Source organism: Pundamilia nyererei, unplaced genomic scaffold, assembly GCF_000239375.1.
Source record: "Pundamilia nyererei isolate P.nyererei 1_Seehausen unplaced genomic scaffold, PunNye1.0 scaffold00064, whole genome shotgun sequence".
NCBI classification, from domain to species: domain Eukaryota; kingdom Metazoa; phylum Chordata; class Actinopteri; order Cichliformes; family Cichlidae; genus Pundamilia; species Pundamilia nyererei.
Window position 1 is genome coordinate 2,360,302 of NW_005187465.1, and position 22,696 is coordinate 2,382,997.

A 22,696-nucleotide genomic window follows, 5' to 3' on the forward strand; every position below is an offset into this window, starting at 1 on the left:
CTCTAGTTCTGCTTTATCTAATAGGTCCATGGACTGTTTAGAGCATTTTGTTTATCTTTCTTCATGTATTAAGTGCAAAAGAAAAAAATACATAGAACCTATAGCCGACAACCTATAAGGTGTACAGAATATAGTGAGAAATATCAAATAAAAATGTATGCTTTAAACTTTCTATATTTAAAATTTCATTGCTGGCTGTATTTGTGAATGTTTAGCAGATTAATCTCCAATGCATTCACGTCTATTTACTCTGGAGGAGGCTGTAAAATTTTGGAAATGGAGTTCAATATGTCAGCATGAGTCTCTAAAGCTCAAATCTATCTAATGACAGAGATTCGGAGGTGATTTGTTGACAACATCCTGATTTTTATTTTTATTTTTTTGCCGCTGTTAGCCTCTGTTAGTGAAACTTTCTTTGAATTGGTTCTAACATTTTTGACCTCGGATATTTTCATACAGTGTGAAAATGTATTCAGACTCTTTATCAGAGTGATCTGACACTCGAGCCTAACATTAGCTAGCACAATGTTAGCATAACCAGCTGTTGTTGCCATTTAGTTGGCTAATTATCAGCTCTCCAGATATTGGAGGATCACATGTCTGATCTGCTGACAGTAAGTAACTGCAGCAGTATCGACATTAAATACGATTGTTTAAGCGTGTTTTTTTGTTAGAGCACTGACTTCAGTTCAGGAGATAAAACAAACGCATGACCCTTCATACCTTCTTGAGACTAAAGGTGCAGACATAAATTACATTTGTCTCCACACCTATGAGTTCACTTCTCCTCCACCTTTGGCGTACTGTGTATGTAGCTGTCTCTACCCACATACATAAAACATGATTAAGCGGGACGGCGATGTTCATCTGAATCACTGTATTCAAGAGGGTGGGGTAACATGGTTAACTTCCATCGATTAGTGCCCGCTTCTATGTATTTTTAATGGATTACGTTTATGAGAATGCATCAGTTTGTTGGAAAACGTACTTACACACTAATCAATATTTATAAGAATGTTGTTGAGTATAATATTCTGTTTTTCTGTTCAACAAACTCAAAAAACAACTTCACTGTACCTTTAAGAATTCAGATAAATCTTTTTAAAATGTAATACAAAGCTAACTGTCATCAATAGCTAGTGGGTTCCAGAGCACGTTTAAGCAAATGCAATCCCTCTGTTCCTCCCACAAAGACTTGCATGTGAATCTGCATATTCATATGGAGTAAGCCTAAAATCTTAAAGAGTGTAAGGCTAAACAATGAAAGAAAGAAAGAAAAAAGAATTCAAAGTCATTGCACCATACATTGGTCTCATCCATTTTTTAAGTCGTCCTATTTTTCTTATCTTTTTATATATAAATGACTGTATTCGTTCATATCCGTATTCTACAGTTATAGGTGCTACTAAACTACATATAAAATGTATCGATTCAGTTTTATTGTTACATTGAAAGCCAAAAACACATTAAAAAAAATCATATCAGCTGCAGGCAGCATTATGTCATCATCATTTTGTCATGAACCTCTGTGATGACTCAAGGTCAGAATTATAATCCTTGAATGCCCAGCGGTGACTCACCAATGATATAGCAGCGGTCATCAGCAATGAGGGTCTTGCTGTGAACATAGATGAGCTCTGTGACAGGTGACTCGGAGAGCTGGGCATGCGTCCTCAATCCGCACAGTGTGATGTACTCTGTCCACTGATCCTTCACTGCAGGCCAGAGCAGAAACACATTATTTACATGAGATGATGTGAAGTGAAGACCAGTAGAGTCAATTTAAAGGAACAACTCAAGGGGAAGGAAAGATGCATGTTAGCCAGGCAGCAAAGGCTGATGTCAGGCTGATTTCCGAGGTCTAACAAAGCAGGTAAGTGACAAAAAAAACGTACATTCGCTTAGTCTTGACAGGATGGAGAACTCCCCTCGGCACATGGTCCTAGGATGACAGAATAAAACCTTACATTAAGAAAGCCAGCCAGCATAAGGGGAAATAATTTAGGAATCTCACAAAAAAAACAAACCAAAAATATCTAGAGCATATACAGAGAGTACACTTCTGGGCATAACATCAAAGGCAGATTTGGAAATGTGATGGATGATAGTGAAACCATAACATGGCCATGCTGCATTCTGGCAATAACAACATGCTGACAAAGCTGATTAAGCAACATCACTCAATGTAATATGTAATATGACTCGATATGCTCTATTCCAGTTGGACCAGTTGATTGATAGAAACCTTACATGCATGGTAGCTACCCCAACTTCCATTACCAGTTTTATTGACATGTCTTATGCATTTTCTATCAGTGACATTTCTGCTCGATCAGAAATATATCTTTAAACCAGACGAAGCTGAGAAGTCTTGTTTTTACTGTGGCTTTCATAAGTTGTAGTGCTTGCTGATGTGTGGGCTGAGTGCAGAGTGCTAATGGGCGGAAAAGGCTCTCACCTGTAAGTGAAGTGCAGAATAGCTTGAATGGCATTTCCACCTCCTGTACTGATGTCTCCTTCAAATCCAGGAAGCAGAGGCACCACCACATACACCCTGTACTTCTTCTTTTCTCTGAAAAAAACACAACATCAACACTGTACATTGTACTCTGCAGATAAAAGATGAGGTCTAATGTATATTTCTATTTGGTTTTGTTATTTCTTTGAACTAAACATTTTGTTTCAAATGTGTACCCCCAGTTTACCAGCTCAGTGATATTTGCATTTGTTCTTACATGTCTTGTCTTAACTTCTTTCACAAACTGCTGTTTTAAAGCCACAGCTTTTCTAAACATTTCAATGCAATATGGAAAAAAACCACAAGACAAATCTGATGGCATGCAAGGACCTGAGTGAGTTTCTGCTGAATTACAAAGTATGGAGCTAAATCATGGTCAAAAGTTTTACTCATTTCAAAAAGGTGATTTGAAGTTGAAATTCTTTTTGATATAAAAATAATTTGAATAAATAATTTGTTTTCATGGAAATGACTTTTTTTTTAGTTTCATTTTTTTCAGCTTCAAATTTTATTTTCTGTTACAAATTAATTTTTTTTTCAGTTTCGGGCCTTTTTTCCCGCTTTTTTTCATTTGTCAAACTTTTGACCCTGATTTTGTGTTGTGGGCATGTGTCAAGTGGGCGAGGCATGGGCAGGGCATACACTAATGATTGACAGCCGCTGTCACACATCGTTACAAGTTAAAAATGAGCATCTTAGCTGAAGATGGCCACTGCTCCTTCATGGGATGCTGCTGGCCAACAAGTAAGAAACACTTGTAACTGTTGTATGTGTGTCTGAGCTGATAGAATTCAGCTACTTCTGCTTCTTAAATTGCCCAGGGACTGCAGATGGAAATTAGCTAGTAGCTAAATCTGGTACAAAACATATTTAATGAATGCATTTTGTACACAGCCCTTCCGAAAGACAATAGACAAATATTAGAAAACCAACACACTCAAATCATACCTGTAGGCACGCAGAATTCGATTCACGATTGCATCACCAATGCCATTATGGACAGTCTTCTGGTCGGAACAGCTGATGAAGAACTGGTTCTAAGGGCAGAGGCAAGGCAGATGGTGGCTCAGTATGAGGTGAGGGCCAAAGCTAGCAGGTAGCTGGCAATGAAGGAAGTGGGCTTTGGATATACTCAGATTCAGGAAAAGTCATTACAGTAGGCATGCTGGTAAACAGATTTGTTTTTTCCAAATCAGAGCCTATTCTTGGGCAACATATTTGTGATTACGGTGACAATTTTGTCCCAATGGGAGCCCTGACTGTATCACTGCTGTCTAAACCATATTAAGGCACAGCGAGCCTTAATATGGTTTAGACAGGATGACACACTGCCTGCTTAAAGATGTACATTTATCTGTGAAGTGCTACAATGTTAATCTTAATTACCTCGATGTAGATGTAGTGTTCACTCTTGTTGATGGTGTCGATGTAGGCGTTATGGATTGAGCTCTCACAGGTTCCAGTTGACCAACGATCAGCAGAGCGCAGCACCTGAGAAAACCCCAAAAATTCAACTTAGCACTGGATATACTTATAAATCATGCATATATTTTCTCTTTTTAATGGTGTCATTTTACTATTACTGTGGATATTCACCATTGCAATCACACTTACATATCATATTACCTTGCACATGTAAATTTGCCCATTTCTATGAATTTTAATAGGATACTTAACAGAAGAAATGGAGCAGATGCACAAAAAGGGAGCGCACCTCTTAAAGTTTGAAGACAGATTGTGTAATCTGAGGCAATGACCCTGAAACCTGAATAAAGCAGCTACAGAACCTGATAGGAAAGCTACAACATAATGGGGAGCAAGGGTTATGGTTACAGGCCACCATCCACAATAGAAGTATCTGTTACTGGACACTCACTGATTGAGCGGTTTTAACTGCAGCATGTAACACTGGCTAAAAATACTGATTAAATACAGTTCTAACATATTGTCATCTTGTTTTTGAATTATTCTAACAAAACAAGCATCTTCACAAAGTTGATAACGCACCATCTTTAGCAATATATTATTATTTTATTATTCTGTTAAGGGGATATCTGCTAGTTGTGCTGCTTATGCTGGTGTCTCTCTGGACCATAGATCCTATGAAGCCTGTTGCAAATGAGATGCTGCCACTTGTAATCCCACTCTGTCCTTGGCATTGCATTTGTTTTCTCTGGCTTTACTAAACAGGATAAATATGTTGGAAGTAGTTTTGTTCTACAGCCTTTACTTTTGTTCCACCATCTGCCATAGCACAAAAAACCCCCAAAACCCAGCAAATACTGAATAGCTGCATTTCCAACACTAGAACAGTGTCTCTTTGTTGTAGCACAGAAATACCCATCTGATTTCCTCTGTAAGATCTGACCTGGCAGCACAAAAGAATAAATTCATGTAAAAGTCAGTAGAGGTCTTTCATTCTTGGCTTGTTTACAGCAATTAAGGTCTTAAATAATTATTCAATAAGAATACAGTATACATATGACCAACAGCAACGTTTCATTAATGTGCACTCTACATGTTTTCAATTCTTCTTGCCGTCTTAACAGTGATGTTGAAAGCTCTCTTTACACCATGTCATTATAGCTTGGAGCTGTGTGACACAAAAAGTCTTTCATATGAGCACTGGCAGCTAGAGGCAAAGTCTTTGTGTTTTCCCGTATCCAAGGTTGACCTTCTGTGTAGGAGAACCCAGTTTCTATCAAGCTCTAGTGTGAAGCCTACAGTCCTGTGCAAATGAAAGTACAGACTCTTTTAGTTCTGAGGTTTTACATATCAGACAGAATAAAAAAAATTATCTGGTTCAAGCTAGCCTGCCCAAATAATCACCGCACCACCACCATGCATGACAGTGAGGTGTGACAGTATGAGCTGTGTGGTCTGATCTGCCGTGTCTGGTTTATGCTAAATCTGTAGAGTCTGCACACTCGGACACTGGAGGGAATTTGCTGGGACATCCACTCCTGGGAAGATTGGTGGCTATCTTTAATATTTTCCACTTGTGAATAATCTTTGTCACTGTACAAACATGGACTTCAGATTGTAAGGAAATGACCTTAAAAACCTTCCCAGATTGATAGGCAGCAACAACTTGCTTCTCTACTGGAGGTGCTCACACTTACTGATGATTAATTAATGAAGTGCACTTGATTAGCAGCACCTGGCTGCTACTTACCCTCGTAATTCCTATGGAAGCAGTAAGATTGTACTAAGTTTTGCACACACTGCTTTTCATTTTGGCTTCATTTTTGTTCACTAAATAATGACAGGGTAATAAGTCATGTTTTGAAGTTCATCTGAGATTGCATTTAAAAAACTGCAATGATGAGGTTTCTCTTGTTACATAAAACATTAGAAATGAAAGGGGTTACACTTTCTTTTGCACATGACTGAACTGCTGAAACAGAACTGTGGAACGTTTTACAACCAGCTACAGTTCTGCAGCAAATATGTAAGCAGTGGTGAATGAAACTATTATATAATAATATAATAATAAATACTTATATAATGTATCTAGCATGCTAATGTCACATCATATGCACGAAGGCTCACATCTTAACCTGTCAGTGTTTTGACGACAATGTATGAAAGGGCTAAAAAGGTGCTCTTTGGACTGCAGGAAAGATCTGAAAAACCTATGTAAACATAAGCAGAGTCATTAAAGAAGGATTTTAACACTGCCCGTGTAAACAACACATTCCTCTCAAATGGAAAAGTCTAGGCTTTATCAAGTGATTATAATCAATTAAATTTGGATTACAACAAAGTTAAAGGGCCACAACAACCAAAGTGGTTCCAGTATGTTTTCCTGCGTGCTATCCTTGGCAATAGATGAGAATATGCTGGGCACTGATGATTGATTGATTTATTGATGCTTTTGGAGACTATAATCAGCAGCTGTGGGAGGCACAGTGAAAGAGTTAGAGCCACTAACCTGTTTAAGATTACTTACTCCTTGTATAATTGACAGCATATAAAGAAAATGGTCAGTTGCGATGATATGTTGTTTTACTTTAAAGCCCACAAAATTCACAATTTGATTTGCATAATATGAATTTGCACATCTGTGCTGTTGTCAGCAACCTGGAACACACAACAAGCAAACAGCTCCAGATACAGAGTCCCCCAGCATGTTGCTGTTGTTGTGGCTCTGCAAACTACCAGCTGGCTAACGCATCACATTAGCGTTACTACTGGTGATTTAAGCAAATTGGAAAAAAATATAGTTCTCAGAGGGCCATGGAAGTGGGTAGTTACCCACAGGGAATTCCCGGAACTGTTTAATCTTAAAGCACCTAAAATATACCCTGACCACAGTAGCACATATGTGGGCCTATCTGTGAGCAAAAAGACTAGAACTTAAAAAATTGTATATTTACACAGATGTTGACGTCATCTTGAGTCTGTGTGTGAATATACATACCTGCACTTTGGCTTTCTTGGACCCAGGCACAGTGAATGGCAGAGAGTCAGCAGTGGAATGAGACTTGGGGAGTAGGTAAGGGTAGAAGTCGTCTTTGTACTTGATTTTGAAGATCTGAAGAGGACAGAAAAAATGAATCAATTTCAGTTTTGTCACTTTCCTGTTACTCATGTTTCCAAAGCATTGCTTAAAGGTTTTTAAGCAATACTTCTAATGGAAACATGAGGGTTGGGATGTTTGTTTGTTTTTAGCACTTACTGTATGAGTCATATTACCACACAGGATAACATAAAACAAAAGGATACAAGGTCCAAGTCAGTAATACAGGAGTCTGATTATTTTAAGCTCTGTTTTAGTAAAGATCACCTATTTTCAATCCAATGTTTCAGTTTCACAACTTTGGATATTTATAGTATAAATGTTAAACCAACCTGTAGCTTGTACACCTATAGACTCATTTGTAAAGCAAAAGTGATGTTTACAATATACATATAGATATTTAAAGATCAATGTTAAAACTATTGCTGTTTAACACAGCTTTCTTTAGTGTCTGACCTTGGTAAAATTCCAGCGCTGGATGAAGTGGCGGGCTACATCCCTGGCAGCTTTGCCATGAAAAGCTGCAGACAGGTCACGCCACGGCATGCGAGGAACTGTAGTACGATCAATGTTATCTGACAAGATAAAAGAGGGGGGAAAGGAAGCAACAAAAACCCAAAACAAGTCTTTCATCTCTCTGTTCAGGCATTGTCAGTGTATGTGTGTGCATGAGCTGCTGAAAGAAATTTAGATAGAGTACCTTCAAATGGTCTATCCAGCTGGACCCAGTCTCTCTTGATAAAGTTATTGTAATCTTTGCCAAGCCACAGTTTAGTGTTACCAGTCAAATCATGTGGGTCCTGCTCTCCTTGCTTATCTGGCTCAGATGTTTTAGAGCCACCAGCCATACCATTGCCCTGGATAACAGAGTCATCCATTACAGTCTGTACGGTTCACAGTACATTCTTACATCTACATCGTTCCTCGTTTCGCCTTCAGTTACCCCGTCGGTCGTCTCTGTCAAACCAAGGTCAGTTAGGTGATGCTGGCTGTCATCCCATCTCCCAAAAGCCAGGTCAAGCCCCCCTACAAAGGCTACTGTTTGGTCAATGGCCACCATCTTCTCATGGTGAGCCCACAGAAACACCACAGAAGACACGTGGTCAGGATGCCGCATCACCTGACGGATCAGTGGGTAAAACTGGTGTTAAAATGTGCATTCAGGGCTCTTTTGACAGTTATTTGTGTCCCTCCTCTCCTACTACTCTACAAGACATTGTGCAGAGAAGTGAAAGACCTTGATGTTTGGGTGCATATTCATTAGAGTCCTCTTGCTGTGCTCACTATTGATGCCAAGTGCCATCTCCACCTCTTTGTACAGCAGTACACACACTTTGACTCCCATTTCCTGCAGAAACAGGTTCATTTAAAGTAATGTTATTTTAAAAAAACTCTACAAATTATATACATTTTGAAAAAGAAGAAGAAAAAAAACAAGATGGCAACAAAAACAAGACAGAGAGACTTCCTACTGCTTTGCGTTTGAGGATCTCATCGAGCCGCCAGTAGTAGTTAGTTGCTGGTCTCTTTAGGAAGACTTCAGGACTGAGCCTGTGAAAAAAGCCCAAAAAAAACAAAAAAACAAAAAAACAAAACGCACACACACACACACAGAATATGTTTCCAGGTTTAACTAAAATATTGAAAAATTATAGTTACATAAAGATTTTGATCAGCAAATCCAGACATTTTTGACACCTACCACCAATCTGTGATGAAAATCTCCTCCTTGGCTTGTTCGAGAGCATCAGCCAGGTCAGCGAAGTAACCACTTCCATTCACATACCTTCAAATAATGAAAGGTAAATTGAGGACAAATCCTAAAAGATTATTGGAATTATTACAAATATGAGCCAGACTACATAACTGACCATTTAGTGAGCGTGTTCTCCCGCGGTGGAGCGAATCCTTCGAAGCGTTGCGTTTTGAGAAAGTCACATGTTTCTGCCAGATGCTTGATTTCAGAATTCCACCATTGACTTTGCCTATAGCCGTTGCACTTGATAATCAAATTCCTGATTAAAAGGATTAAAAGCACAAAGGCAATGCGGGCATCACAAACACAGCAAAAACACGCAAAACTCAGTACATATAATACACAAAGACAAAGCTGACCTACCGATTAAAGTTCTCAAAGCACACTCCATATTTGGTGCCTGTGTCAGCACGACCCACTTTTGTTTTGAACTCTGGATCAAACAGCAGCACAAAGTCGATGCTGCCACTATCTCGTTTCATGTACAACAGGAAAGAGTCTTTCACCACCAGCCAGCGGCGTGACCAGCGGAAGCAGATCTGATGATGGCCTATACAGTTCAGGCCTAGGATTCGGTGACCCCCTGACCTCTTCAAGATATATCCCTCCCTGAGTCAAGATCAGACATATTATGCAATGAACACCTGCCATACCCTTATTCACTCCCAACCCACTAAAATACATGAGCTCAGTGTTTTGCTTACAAGCCCTTGGGTCCAAGATCAGAGACAAAGGAGAGGGGACTGATGGAGAGGAACTCCAGCTGCAAAACAAAATATAACTCAAAATGCAGTCATTTTACCTGGGATTTACTTTGTATGTCGAGATGGTACAATGAAAAGTCTTGAGCCACTTCCCTTTTCTTTGTATTTTGCTAGAAACATTAGAAATAGGTGCAACAATTTATTTTAAAATGTCCAAACATACATGGGAGTACAGTATAAAAATCAAGAAAATCAGGTAATGTACAATTCTAACAAGCTTCAAAGTCAATATTTGGTCATATTTTGTCCAACTCATGACTGAGAGTGTTCCACTGTGGGTTTTTCTATCCACGTATCCTTTGCTGCATTGGCATAAACCTGTTGCCAATTAGAGGCTTTCTAGATGGGTATTGTATGGTGAATCAAAATGTGAAAGAATTTTTCTGTGTTCGTGCCAAGTTTTAGACTAATAGCTTTGTGGGAATCATTTTGTTGTTGCAAAAACATCATTTCATTCTTGTAAGACTATGTTATCTTTTGCATTTTTGGTAGATTCATTTTATGAAAGTGGATTAAATTATGTGTTTTTATGACAGGCTGCCTAACACAATTTAAAACCGATTCTTTGTTAAGTTGTCTGCTAAGTGTAGACAACACTGGTTCATTCCTTGGGTTAGGTGCATCTTTTGTACTTGAATGATGTACTTGAATGATGAATAGGTATGCGTTAAGTGTCTTAACAAACAAAAAGACATTTCTCTAAAAATGGTCAGGTACAAGGACTGAAAATGTATGAAAAATCAGCCATTTTTAAAGAATATCTTGAAAAGGTCTGGGTCCTTGGAAGCAAAATATACAGAGAAGAGGGCTGATTTAAAACTTTTGCAGTGTAGTGTATATATTATTCACCCATGCTTACCATGCTGCTATCATTTTTACAGAATGTGTTCTCCAGTAGACAATTCAGGTACTCCTCAAGGTGTTTCTGCATTAGAAGAGCACATATTTACAATTTACTTACCAGCTGCTACTTGTAAAATTATGTGATGCTTCAAAATATGTTCAGTGTGTGGAAGACTGATTTATATACCACTTTGCTGGAGGTTCTTCTGGCCCGCTCAGTCCCATGTAGGCTGGGCATTTCCTCCGACATATTTCTCAGCTGCTGCCTCTCCTTTGCAAATCTTTGAGGAAAATTTGAATATTCAAAAACATTCTGCGCTTGAGAGAACTGCCATAAAAAAAGCTCAAAACAAACAATTACTCAGATTTCAACTGCATTAAGAGAGAGAGGCCAAGTTGCACAGTTAAATCGATCAGCACACCAACCTTCCAATAGGCAGTAAATGAAGCATCATCTTGTGCTTGTAAAGGTCGCGATGCACCTCCTGAAAGTTCTTGTACTTCCTCTTTATAGTCCAGTGGAACTGGCCATGTGTTAGATGCAGTGTATACAGGGTCCCAATACTAACCTGGAGGGACATCATTGATATCATTCAAAAACACAAGTGTGGTGGTGAAAAAGGGGAACCACCAAATGGGAAAAATTTGAGTGATTTGAATGGAATAGAATTTTTCTTATTAGCTCTTGTTTTCATAGCAACTGGACTGTGTTTTGCCAGCCACAGCTTTAACGTAGTTCCCAGTAAGAAAGAAAGCCACAATTTGAATAGACAGATGAATTTATCTCTAAATCACTTACTTGGAAGATAAGAGTTAAGACACCCAAAGTCCTTTTTTAATTGCCATTTTGTAAGTGCTGCAGATCAAAGATGAACCAGGAAGTAGCGTAAAGGGTTTTTTTGTTTCATATCCTCCTGAGAACCTATGTCCTCATATGGAGAAATTACATTTATGCTTTTACGCACGTTCTACTTCATTCTACTCAATAAAGTGTTTTACACTTTGTAAAAATAAAAAAGAATGACCCCAAAAAGTTGATTCTGTTCATCTGGACAGTGAAGAAGTCAATTTCTCCCACTGAAAATACTTTACTGTGTTGTAAAATAAACCCACTGTTTCCACATGCAGACAGTTTTTATAATCAGCTAATCCCAAATAGCTAAGATTAAAAATGCATTAAAAAAAAAGTTTGGGTTTCCGGAGGATATAAGCAAATCAGGCAAGACATTTAGCATGTGGATTGGATTGAAACACGTAGAAACAAGTTTCTAATTCTACTTACATTCACCGTTCTGGACTGTGGGAGAAAGAAAATCAGAGAATGTGGATACCAGAATATGGAAAGTATATGCAAACTGACTGAGCCATCCAACTAAAACTCAGGAGTTAACTTACAAATAAAGTGACATGAAGATCAGTACTTGTTAAGATACCCATGAACTTCTGCTTTTTAATATAAATGACTATGTAGAAATAAATGTGACTGACTGTTTCATGGTCATATGGTTGGTTTCAGATCACTTAAATATTATCTTTAGGACTCATTCAACAACAGTCATAATAAAATTCACCACAAATGAAATTCTGCTGTTAATCATTTTGAATGCGAAAGAAATTTGATTTAAATGACTTTGAACGTGGCATGGTTGTTGTCTCTGGTGCCTTGCATCCATGGTTCAGGCTGCTGGTGGTAGTGGTGTAATGGTGTGGGGGGTATTTTCTTGTCACACTTTGAGCCCCGTACTACCAAGTGAGCATCATTTAAGCACCACTGAGCATTGCTGCTGGCCATGTTGATCCCTTTATGGCCAAAGTGACAGCACACTGTAAAACCCTGAAACAGCCTGCTCAGTAGCAATAAAGTTTTCTTTTGTAATTTTATCGCTCCTTTCGCTTCACTATGACTTAACGTCATCATGGCAAAGTAGTCAAATTTAACCCTGGCATGTCCTGAGTCAAAATCGAAAATGGGATTGTCTGTTGTTACACAGTTGTAAAGAGTTACTTATTAAGCATAAGTGTGTGTGTTTTCACTTTGGGCCCATCAAGAGCTTTCTATAAAGATTCATTAGTATCCCAAAAAGAAAAAAATGTAAAGGGTATTTTCGTAAGTTTATGGAGGTACCCTTGAGCGTGTAGTGTGCTTCTCTGTGTTGTCCAGTCTGCATTTAACAGGAACATCAGGGATGAAATAAGGTATACCCTTATCTTCTATTTCGGAAAGACGATGCACCACGATGAAAGGACGTCCTTCTGCGATTTGAAAAATTGAAGCAATCAAGAAAAATGGTTTTCTGGGAGCTTCTATCTTAAACTAAATTCATTTTCGTCGTTTCTCACCACTGCGCGACATGAGGCCATCTAGCTCGTCTTTAGTCAAATCGTGGCAGTCGTGTGAGAAGCGTCGTCTATTAAGGCTTTGGGCAGCTGCGCTCTCTGCCAACGGCTCGATCACGTCCTCTGGACTGGCCATAGCTCTGTTGCACAAATGATCAAATGCCCTGGTGAGAAGACAAAAGAAAACAGTCCAGAGATCAAAGACATGTGAAACTGTGGCCTTTCTCGTGATATAGATCATAGCAAAATCGGATTTTAAAGCAAGAGTATCTGACTTCAGATTTTCTGTAGGAAAAGTAGTAATAGAGGCAATAATACAGACCTGTAACCACAAACATGTCAGCTTTAAAACAGACAGAGAGATGCAGTTTAAGTGTTTGATGCTTAGCAAAATCCGTCAGTGTGATCATGACCTTGAAGTGAATCTAATGCTCAATAATGATGACATATCATGATTGCTCAACAGGGGGAATTCAAGGACAACCACCATTATCACTTCTGTAAAAACAGACTGCTTTAGATATCACTTGCATGAAAATAGAAAGCAAACTGGAAATGTTTGTCAGCAGCGACCTGCTAGGCAAGTCGTTTATGTCAAAACATATGAGAAGTTTAGGACAAGGTTACTGGTGAAAAAAAAGGGTGTGTGAAACCCTTTGTGTTGCATGTTGGTAAATGTAGAATAGCTGAATGTTTCCTGGAAAACGAGGCTTAAGAAAAAGGAGGGAGGGAGCCTGTCTCTGTTAAGGAGAGAGTTTGAAACAAGGGTAAGAAAGAAAGAAGCATAATCTGCGTCTGCATTCTTTTTATCAGAAACGTGACTTTCCACTTCCACTACAAGCTACACAGGATCATGTGTAGCAAAAACAGGTTCAGGGAGAATAATAATTGAAGATCCCGTCACAATTACTGTGTCGGGCGTAAACTAGCATCTACTAATAAGGAGACTAAGAGTGAAAACAAAAGGAAATGTGACAGATGAGCTTAATAATCAGCACTTTGTGGCCAAGATTTCTTTCCACTTTTTGCTCATGTAATGAATCAAAAGCACTGCTGTTGAAGAGATCTGCACATTTGCACAGTGTATCCATCCCAAATGTGTCATCTGTACAGCCATGTTTTTTTAAATATAGATCACCACTGTGTATATGTTGTATTCGTATAAGCTTTTTTGTCTTGACAACAATCTGGTTTAGAATTTAATCCCATTAGGACGGATCTTCCCCACCTTTGCCTCCCAAGAAAGCACAAGTGACATTTTAATTGCTGTGGAAAAAAAACTCCACACTAAGGCCATACTCAATTTCGGCTATTTCAATTTATACTTTTGACTTTTTTTGGTTATTTCCACTTATGGAGCTGGATCTTTTTAAGACACTCACATGTGAGATCTTTGGTGTGTTTCCACACACTTTTAGGTGTTATACTTTCGTATGAAAGATAAAACATGAGACTAATCAAATTGGAATGCTGTGACTGGCTGAGAAGTAAGCTATTAGCAAGAGTCCAATGATCGCAATCCTTTAAACACACACGCTATGTGTCAAGAACAATGTGGCTTTGTTTGTGTGTATGTGTGGGGTGCAATGGATGACTTTTATCTCTCAGCAGTACCGACTCTGGAGCAATTACAAATACTATCAAACACACTGATAGCAGTGCTGTGTTGAATTCAAAACATATTTTGTGTTTGTTTGGATAATGAAAAGGCAGGAGGTGAGTTCAAATCCACCATCTAGTTGGAGCCTTTCTGTGTGGAGTTTGTATGTTCTCCATGGGTACTCCAGCTTCATCGCGCAGCCCAAAGGCATGCAGTCACTGCGGTTATGTGTGAATTTCTCTATGAATGGCTGTCTGTCTCTCTGTGTCGGCCCTGTGACAGACTGACTGCCTGCACCCTGCCTTTTGCCCTGTGACAGCTGAAATAGGCTCCAGCTTCCAGAAATTGAATGGATAAGTGGAAGAAAACCTATGGATAAAGGGATAAATAAGGAGATTCCTGACTTTGCTGACTCCCAGTGGTTATCTCAAACAATGACACCTGGCAAGGGAAGGGAAATGTTAGGAGACGATCAGCAAAACAATCACACTTCACATAGCAGCTTAATTCCATGCAGTTTTCACTGATGGCCTCAACTAGATAAGGATGGCACACCCTGCAATGATGATGTACAATCTGACATCACAGCTGGGTGCGTGTACAGGTGCAGCAGTGTACCTCTGACAATCCTTCACCTGCAACCTCCCCCCCCCCCGTTTTTTAAGCTGTTTGCATACCCATCATATTTTCTTTTTCTTTTAAACATCATTCATCAGCTCTTCAGCCTGAACATCAGCTGACCTATTTAAAAAATGGTCTTCCCTTGATTAAGGGGAAGTTGTGCTTTGCATACGTGATCTTTAAAATGAATTTGTATGGGAAATCTACGGACCGACTCTAAAACGTGCAACCAAGTGACAGAAGACAATTGTTAGTCATCAACTTGATGACTGAAACAACAGCGCTGAGTCAACACTTGCTTACCATCAGCATTTTCCCCCAAAACTGTGCTGTGGCTAAGAATAGTCCGCCTGATCACGTTTTTAAAGCGTTAGGGCAAAAAGTCAGTGTTTAAAAAAACGTCTTAAAGAAAGACAAAGAGAGAAATAAAACAAACATCTGATGGAGTTTTCTTAAGCACACACCCTAATCTACACTAACGAAAATCACTTTTTAATTTTTTCGCCAAAGACAAAGCATCTATAAGCAGCAAAGTCTACTTAAGACTCCAGGCTGGAAAAGCTGAAGGCTAAGTTTTGGCGTCTCCACCCTTTCCCTGTTTCCCTACTACAGCCACAATCCACAAAGAGACTCGGTGTAGTTTTTTTTTAAAAAAACTTCCCATATAAAGACATCTGTTGGAAACAAAACATAGATTTAAGCGCGGCACTAATAGGATCGCCGTATTCCTTATCTCTACCTGCGAGTTTGCAGCTGGACGATCCGCACTCGTCAGTACTGCGACAACACAGCGGGTGGAAATAGAAGTCCGACATAGGCCTGAAAAAATACTTACTGTCAGCTAAGTTCGAGCCACGGATCGGCTCACGGCGGCTCCACACTCAGGGCGAAGAGCTTAAAGAGTCATTCAAAGTAACAAAAATGTTTCATTGTAGCCCAACCGGAGTATCAGAGAAGAGTTCATCAGTGTTAACCGTGGGTGATGCACGCTTTAGTCCCACCCACATTATTACTGGCTGTCCGATGGGACAGCGTGAGGGAAAAGATAACGTGGAAATGGTTTCTGCTGCTTTGCCACTGTTATTAGGTAAATCATACTATGTCCCTTTTTATTCTTATATGGAAAAGAGCCAGGTGATGTTCGGAATTATGACACACAACAAACAATGACTTCCTCCCCCTCCGGTACCTGCGGCTGTGTACATAGCAGGCGCATTCATGGACTTAGTTCACGTTACTGACGTGTGGACTGCCACAATTATCAAACACGAACACAACAAGTCCCGATTTCATACTTGTCAGGAAACATATATGCAAGAATTCAGATACACGAGAAGGGAGTAGGCGGCACGTATGCCATTTTCATGAGAATCACGTAAGGTATCAGGAGACTTCCGATTATATATATATTTTTTATTTTATCCGACGAGATACCAAAATTTACATCTAAAACGCGTTTTTAGGACAAACCAACAATGTGTTTTGTACAGTTTTATTTAGAATAAAAAACTGTACAAACTTTAACGTTGAAGTGGGACACCGGAAGTACATGTTACGTGAGCATCAACTAAAATCAACCAGATTTAACTTTCATTCTAGTTTTATCTGTATTCCTATTTTCGAAGATAAACCGTGCATTATTAGATTAAACGAACAGAGGTATGGCATTTTCATATTGCTAGTACCTAAAAAAAGAGTTGATGACTCACGCCCATGCAAAGTGAGCGAAATCTGGAGAGTTGTTTGCATGATAACCATAAACCAGCTTCCTCAGCCACAGCCCCGCCTGACAGGTTGGAGAAATAATTGAAATGACTAAAAAGGACTTTCCGGACTGGTTTTCGAAACAGGTACAGGTTTTAGATGACAGCACACATGCCTAGCCTGTAGCTGAAGTTGCACACGCTGAGAGAAAACAGTAACAATGTAACAGCTGAACTTTAGACTTAGTGTATCTAAAGCAAACATACTTCTAGGACTTGATATTAAAAACACAGGCGTGAAAGGTTTGGTTTTTACCTTTTGAGTTTGATTTTTTCTTTTCTTTTTTTTACAATCTTGGTTTAAACAGTGATGTGACAGGTTGATGTTTTCGGAAAAATCAAAGACAACTCCAAAAACTGGTGTGAGGTGGCGCTATTAACAAAGTATCCCTAGTGCAACTTTCCACCACATGGAGGCGTTCAACCACAAGTCTGACTGGATTTTTAAACAGCAGTCTATCAGTCACACAACAGTCAAACCTTTCTATGTGGTTTAATCTCACATTTTATTCCACTTTATTAAATATTATTATACACATTATAAAATTAATACAACCCGATGGCAGATCCAAACTTATTCGATGTGAGCTTGCCTTTGTTTTTGCCATAAACACACTATATTATAGAATATCTCCCCTAAATACACAACTGTGTAACTTTGAACACAGCTGGACACGAACAGAAAAACAAACATAGACCATTCAAGTCTCTTCAGTGTGTGAAATTTCAACAGTGTTTAGACTTGTTTTTATTTGCTAGCCCATTTCTGTCACATTTATTGAATCAGCTGAGTAACACCACTCAAAATAACTGTAAAAAATATGATCACAGTTTTAGGTTTTAGCCACACTTTGCAGATTCACACTGTCTGATGTATAAACATATAAAACACCTACTTAGACATTCAGTTCAGGATTAAAACACACACTTTGTAATAAACTAAAGAATTTGTTTTGTTTTTTTAAAAAGAAGTCCTGGTACAGTTAACGCCAAACAGTGTCCCACTGAGCCATCTACTGTAAGCAATACATTCCAAATAATAAGTCATAGTAAGAAGAATAAGGCTTTGATTTAGAGTTGGTTGGCTCATGTTACATATATAGATAATGACCATAAGACATAATATGTGTGCAGGGATATGTTTTCTGAGTGTTTTGTAGATGGTCATGCAAGTAAAATGGGTTCTTTAGTTAAAGCATACAGTGCCTGTAGCTTCATGTTATGCAAAACAAAGTCATAAAAGTCATTTTCTGCAATAGAATTAAATCCCTTTGCAAAGTGGTGCAGTGCCGTTAACATTTTTTCTTCAAAATGCATCCATAAGCTGTAAGTCTGGGCTTGCATACATTCTCATACCCCAAAACTAATAAAATAATTGTGATTTAATATAGAAATGCTGACAACTTAGTTTAGAAGTTAAGAAACGTTGAATGTTGATGCTCAGGTGTTTGACAAGCATGGAAACAGAAAGTTTTGTTGTTATTAAACACAGACTTAACTCAGCCCTGAATCTTAACCATGGGATCAGTGAACAACATTGCATTCATCATCATAAACAGCACGAGGCAAAATATACCTCGAAAACATTAAACAGAGACAAATTTCTTTTTTTCTCTCCTTTTTTAAGTTGGGACATATTTTTTACTCTCTCCTGGAAATGGTAATTCTGGGGCACGGTTGAAGTGTCCTGTTAGGAAGATCCACACTGTGCCGATGATGAATAGAGACATAGCAGCCCAGAAACACACTTTGTCGACCATTTTCCCAATCAAGACCCAGCTTTCAATTTCCTTGAGTTGGAAAGAAAGTGAACAAAAGCTTAAGTTCAAGTGAGGATAAAATGAAAATTGACTGCAAAATATTACTCATCTAAAACGTCACTGAAGTTGAGTTAAAACAAACAAACAAAGAAACACTCACAGAGCCAATGGTATTTTGTTGCCTTGTACTGTCAGCAATGAAGTTGCAGGCATCCACACATTGCTTAATCTCAGGTGCAGCTTGGGCCAAACTCTTATATAGGTTAGCTGTGCTGCTGACATCTATACTGTCCACTAGAGGGAGGGAGACACTGCGTTAGATGACAATTTGCAGTGATCAGCACTAATTAAACCAGATACATTTTCTACTTTGATTTTCAAATATTTAAGTATTTGAGCTGAAATGTGGCTAAAGACTGTGCTGAGTGTTGCTCTGTAATCAACGGTCTTACCAATGGATCGTGTGAGACCATGCCTCTCTCTTTGCTTGTCAAACATCATTTCACTGCGATGCTGCTTGAGCACATATTCCTCTGCTCTCTGCATGAGCCCAAAGGAGCTGCGCCGCCGCTCCCTCACCCCATTTACCTCTGTTGTCACCTCACTATCGTCCACCAGCGGAGACATGCCCAAGAAGCGGGGAACCATTTTCAAGAACAGCTGCAGCAGGCAATAGAAGTTAACAACAGTCACTTTACTGAAATAACTCTTTAAAAAACAAGTTTACTCATCTCCGTGGAGGGCACTTACATGTTTTAGGGTTTGGGACATACTGTGAGTGCTGGGGCTGCGCAGTGAGAAGTTCAGCACTACAATTTGATTCGTAGCAATGAGAGTAGTGACACACATCACGAAGATCAGGTACCTGGGGAAGACATTAGAGAGATCTTTGTTGGAGGGCAGGCTCAAACTGTTTGGATTGAAGCAAAACAAACCAGCAGGGGTCAGCAGAGAGGACATGCTGACTCACTTTCCAATTAGAGGGACAGACAGAGAGGTCTCGGGGATCTTCTGAGCGATAAGAAAGAGGAAGACAGTCTGAGCCAGCAAAACAGAGATGGACACAGTCAGCTTCTGTCCTCCAGCTGTGAGGGAGCAGCAGAGAGTTAGACCGGTTGGACCAAAAAAAAAAAAGGACATTCTTCTCTTTCATCTACTTCAGGCATCAAGGAATACTTTGTAATATTTCATGATTTAAGTAACATCAGTCTTAGAGCTTTAGCTGAATGCTTTCCACATCAAACCTTTAGGCTCTGTAGTTCAGTTACTTTGAATTAGCAGTTAGTGATTATTTTTTATTAATTAGTGACAAACACAATAAAAAGGCTAAGTCCAAATTATTTTAAAATTATTATGGAGAGCAAATCAAGTTCATTATTGTTTTGTTTTACATCTGAATACAGAAAATTATGAGACAAATGTGTTCATCCGGCATGTTTCAAACTTTAGTAGTGAAACAGGAAAAGCATTGACCTTACTGACCTTGTGCAGGTAGGAAGTAGGCCAGTACGACCAGAGATGAGATAAGGGAACAGGGCAGGATAACATTGATGATGTAGAACAGCGGCTTCCTTTGGATGACCAGATTGAACAAGATCTCCTGATACTCCAGGTCATCTGGGGAATACCGACTGTTGATCATCTTCCTGGCTGGACGATGGACAATGGCCCACTCACCATTCTCTAAAGGGTGTAAATGCAAAAACCTGAAGGATTTTCAAAACTTGAATATTATGATTGTTAATGTGGACTGAGGCATGGATTGATGTGTGGATGGATGGATGGATGGATGGTGTATTTACAGTACCTGTGAAAGCCTCAGGGTCGATGTCCACCCATTCAATAATCTCTCCCGTTTCTCCAACAGCCAAGGTAAGATCCACTTCATTGGCACTGTAAGTCTGGGATCTACGGTTGTGGCAATCAAGCCAACGTTTAATAGAAGCAAATGCATAAAGAAAGACTTACATATAATATAAACGTAGATTTCAAATGATAAATAAATCCCACCTGAATGCAAGTGTGCAGTTTTGATAATCAAACGGAAAGTAGGTGATCTCAATGGCACATGTGCTGCGATAGATAGCAGGAGGCAGCCAGTAAATCCCACCATCACTGCTGATCAACACATTGGCATAGTAGGCCACATCAAATTTGCCATCAATGCTGTGGACAAAGACCAGAACCGGTTAACAAACAAACTGTCCAGAACGCAAAAAACAAAAGAGACAGAATTGCGCTCCTTTTTGTTACTGCCTTACTTGTTTTCAAGAACTATATCGGGAAGCCAGACAGTTTTGCACGGGACACGAATAACCTCAATGCCATAATACTGAGATGCATTCCAGGCAAGGCGGTAATCATTCCATTGCTGTGGTTTGAGAAAAAGATCAGCAGTGATATTAAAAGCTGGACAAAGACGAGGGAGAAATGCCTTCTACCAAAACTCTCAAACAAAGAAAGGAAAATGACAACCACGAAGAGAGATACAACTCACAATCTCAATCCACACATTGGTTGTAAGAGTCTCCTCCTTTTCATTCTGTAGGAATGAAAGAAGAGATCGATTGAGCTGTGTAGCTCATGTGATAGTGGCTGTGGTAAATACAAACCAGAGAGATTATTATTAATCGCATTTTTTAACCGTAATGCTTTTGAATATGTTTCCACCCTTAAGTAATGCTCATACATTCTTAATGTGCAGAAAAGATGTATTGCAAAAAGTAGCAAAATGAAGCTTTTACCAGGGAAATAAGATTAGTGAGGGTCAGCTTGATCTGAACCCCCACTTTGTCTTCAGGATGTAATACTGGACGTATATTCTTGTTGTAGTTTTTGAACAAGTCCCCGATCAGCTCTGTCTCCTGATTACATTGCACTGCATGAAGAAAAGCATCAAAATTACATAGGAATATATCTGGTTATTATTACACAAGATGCTGTTGTGCAAAAGGTTTCGTACTTTATAATATTTCTGTTTGTATTGTTGTTACATTGTGATGTCCATGCAATACAGTCCCATAAGTTTGGATATCTGCATATCAGTACTCTCCAATAATATTAACAAGGAAAAATATTATTTTAATGTCACTGAAGATATTATGTTTATAGCTCTACGATAGAATGTCAATCTCTCACCCTATGTCAGCTGGGATAGGCTACAAACTCTAGAGATTAGCCAATCTATGATTCCAGAGTTCAAAGATTATGCTAAAAATAGCAGTCATTGCCATTGTATTGTACTCCTCCTTGAGTACTACTACTGCTCCTGACCATATATCCAAACAAAGGTCAAGAGAGACTAGGAGAGACTAAATGGAGGTTATTTCCGACCTCTTGCTTCTTCTCTCCCAGCTGTCACTATCCATAGCTCACATTACATAGTGGCCTATCAAAACTCTCAAATGGGACTTTAAGTCAAACTCGGGTCATCTACAATAATCATCAGTGTTATCCTTTGGCAAAAATGGTGACAGTAATACAAAGCAGAAAATATGTCATCTCCCATGAGATCCTGGGTGTCCCAGTCAGGCACAAATATGTCACTTAGTTTGAACAGTAATTTACCCATATGATTTTTTTTCTTAAGGCTTGGTCAGTTTCTACTTATTGCGCTTGGTTAATAGATGACTCTGGATATAAGAAGGATGAATGAATAAATGTAACAGTGAAATATGAGATGTGATATGCAGGAGTTTGTGTTTGAACTAAGACCATCCCCCATTTGAATTTCTAAGCAATTTGTCCCTCTAAATTCATCATTGATTAAAACAAAAACTGGTATTTTGATATTCCTTAAGGTGTATATTATGCCAGCTTATCAATCACAAGCTGTTTTAATGATGGATAGCTGCAAAGACACCATGCTGATCTTGCTTAGTTTTAGGTACAAGAACTCATTCTGGGTACAGTAAGCAGAACACAGTGTGTCTGTACTGAGTAAATGGATAACTTCAGAAGTTATACGTTGTCTGACTTTTAAGTGTGCCTCGTGAGCTGCACAGCATGCAGTATATTTCTAAATATCAGTCAGTCAAAGGGTGAGTTAAATATATGGTGCCAAGTTTTTGACCTCATCATTTCCTGTAGTTGACACTACAATAGGTTAGCTCAGACAGAGGGACGGGAGAGTGATGTTTGGAAATTAGAGGCAGAGCCTGCAGGCAACCACTGAAGGGATGTGTGTTTGATCAAAGTGGTCAATACGTATAT

The 22,696-nt window shown here is 39.0% G+C and overlaps 2 protein-coding genes across 9 annotated transcripts in view; both read right to left on the reverse strand.

The window, feature by feature from the left end:
• Window positions 1-17,156, reverse strand: part of pld2 (phospholipase D2) — a 20,584-nt gene extending 3,428 nt beyond the window's left edge. The window contains exons 1-23 of one of the 6 annotated variants that reach the window (XM_005735542.1): window positions 15,797-15,977; window positions 13,063-13,083; window positions 12,744-12,904; window positions 12,529-12,656; window positions 11,686-11,700; window positions 10,830-10,972; window positions 10,591-10,684; window positions 10,420-10,485; window positions 9,501-9,559; window positions 9,160-9,405; window positions 8,912-9,055; window positions 8,743-8,826; window positions 8,513-8,591; window positions 8,278-8,388; window positions 7,984-8,160; window positions 7,741-7,897; window positions 7,497-7,615; window positions 6,942-7,055; window positions 3,905-4,009; window positions 3,467-3,555; window positions 2,459-2,572; window positions 1,896-1,942; window positions 1,581-1,715 (exon numbers count right to left, since the gene is read on the reverse strand). In XM_005735542.1, the coding sequence (XP_005735599.1) occupies window positions 1,581-1,715; window positions 1,896-1,942; window positions 2,459-2,572; window positions 3,467-3,555; window positions 3,905-4,009; window positions 6,942-7,055; window positions 7,497-7,615; window positions 7,741-7,897; window positions 7,984-8,160; window positions 8,278-8,388; window positions 8,513-8,591; window positions 8,743-8,826; window positions 8,912-9,055; window positions 9,160-9,405; window positions 9,501-9,559; window positions 10,420-10,485; window positions 10,591-10,684; window positions 10,830-10,972; window positions 11,686-11,700; window positions 12,529-12,656; window positions 12,744-12,876 (2,359 nt within the window). In that variant the 5' untranslated portion in view covers window positions 12,877-12,904; window positions 13,063-13,083; window positions 15,797-15,977. The other 5 variants (XM_005735543.1, XM_005735544.1, XM_005735540.1 and 2 more) reach the window with 5 other exon arrangements.
• A 268-nt stretch (window positions 17,157-17,424) lies between these two features.
• chrne (cholinergic receptor, nicotinic, epsilon) overlaps window positions 17,425-22,696 on the reverse strand; it is a 9,164-nt gene continuing 3,892 nt past the window's right edge. For all 3 annotated transcript variants that reach the window (XM_005735547.1, XM_005735546.1, XM_005735545.1), the window contains exons 2-12: window positions 21,229-21,362; window positions 20,982-21,026; window positions 20,746-20,855; window positions 20,495-20,650; window positions 20,292-20,392; window positions 19,967-20,167; window positions 19,455-19,569; window positions 19,235-19,349; window positions 18,937-19,144; window positions 18,645-18,778; window positions 17,425-18,514 (exon numbers count right to left, since the gene is read on the reverse strand). In XM_005735547.1, the coding sequence (XP_005735604.1) occupies window positions 18,347-18,514; window positions 18,645-18,778; window positions 18,937-19,144; window positions 19,235-19,349; window positions 19,455-19,569; window positions 19,967-20,167; window positions 20,292-20,392; window positions 20,495-20,650; window positions 20,746-20,855; window positions 20,982-21,026; window positions 21,229-21,362 (1,487 nt within the window). In that variant the 3' untranslated portion in view covers window positions 17,425-18,346. The remainder of the gene's footprint in view (window positions 18,515-18,644; window positions 18,779-18,936; window positions 19,145-19,234; window positions 19,350-19,454; window positions 19,570-19,966; window positions 20,168-20,291; window positions 20,393-20,494; window positions 20,651-20,745; window positions 20,856-20,981; window positions 21,027-21,228; window positions 21,363-22,696) is intronic.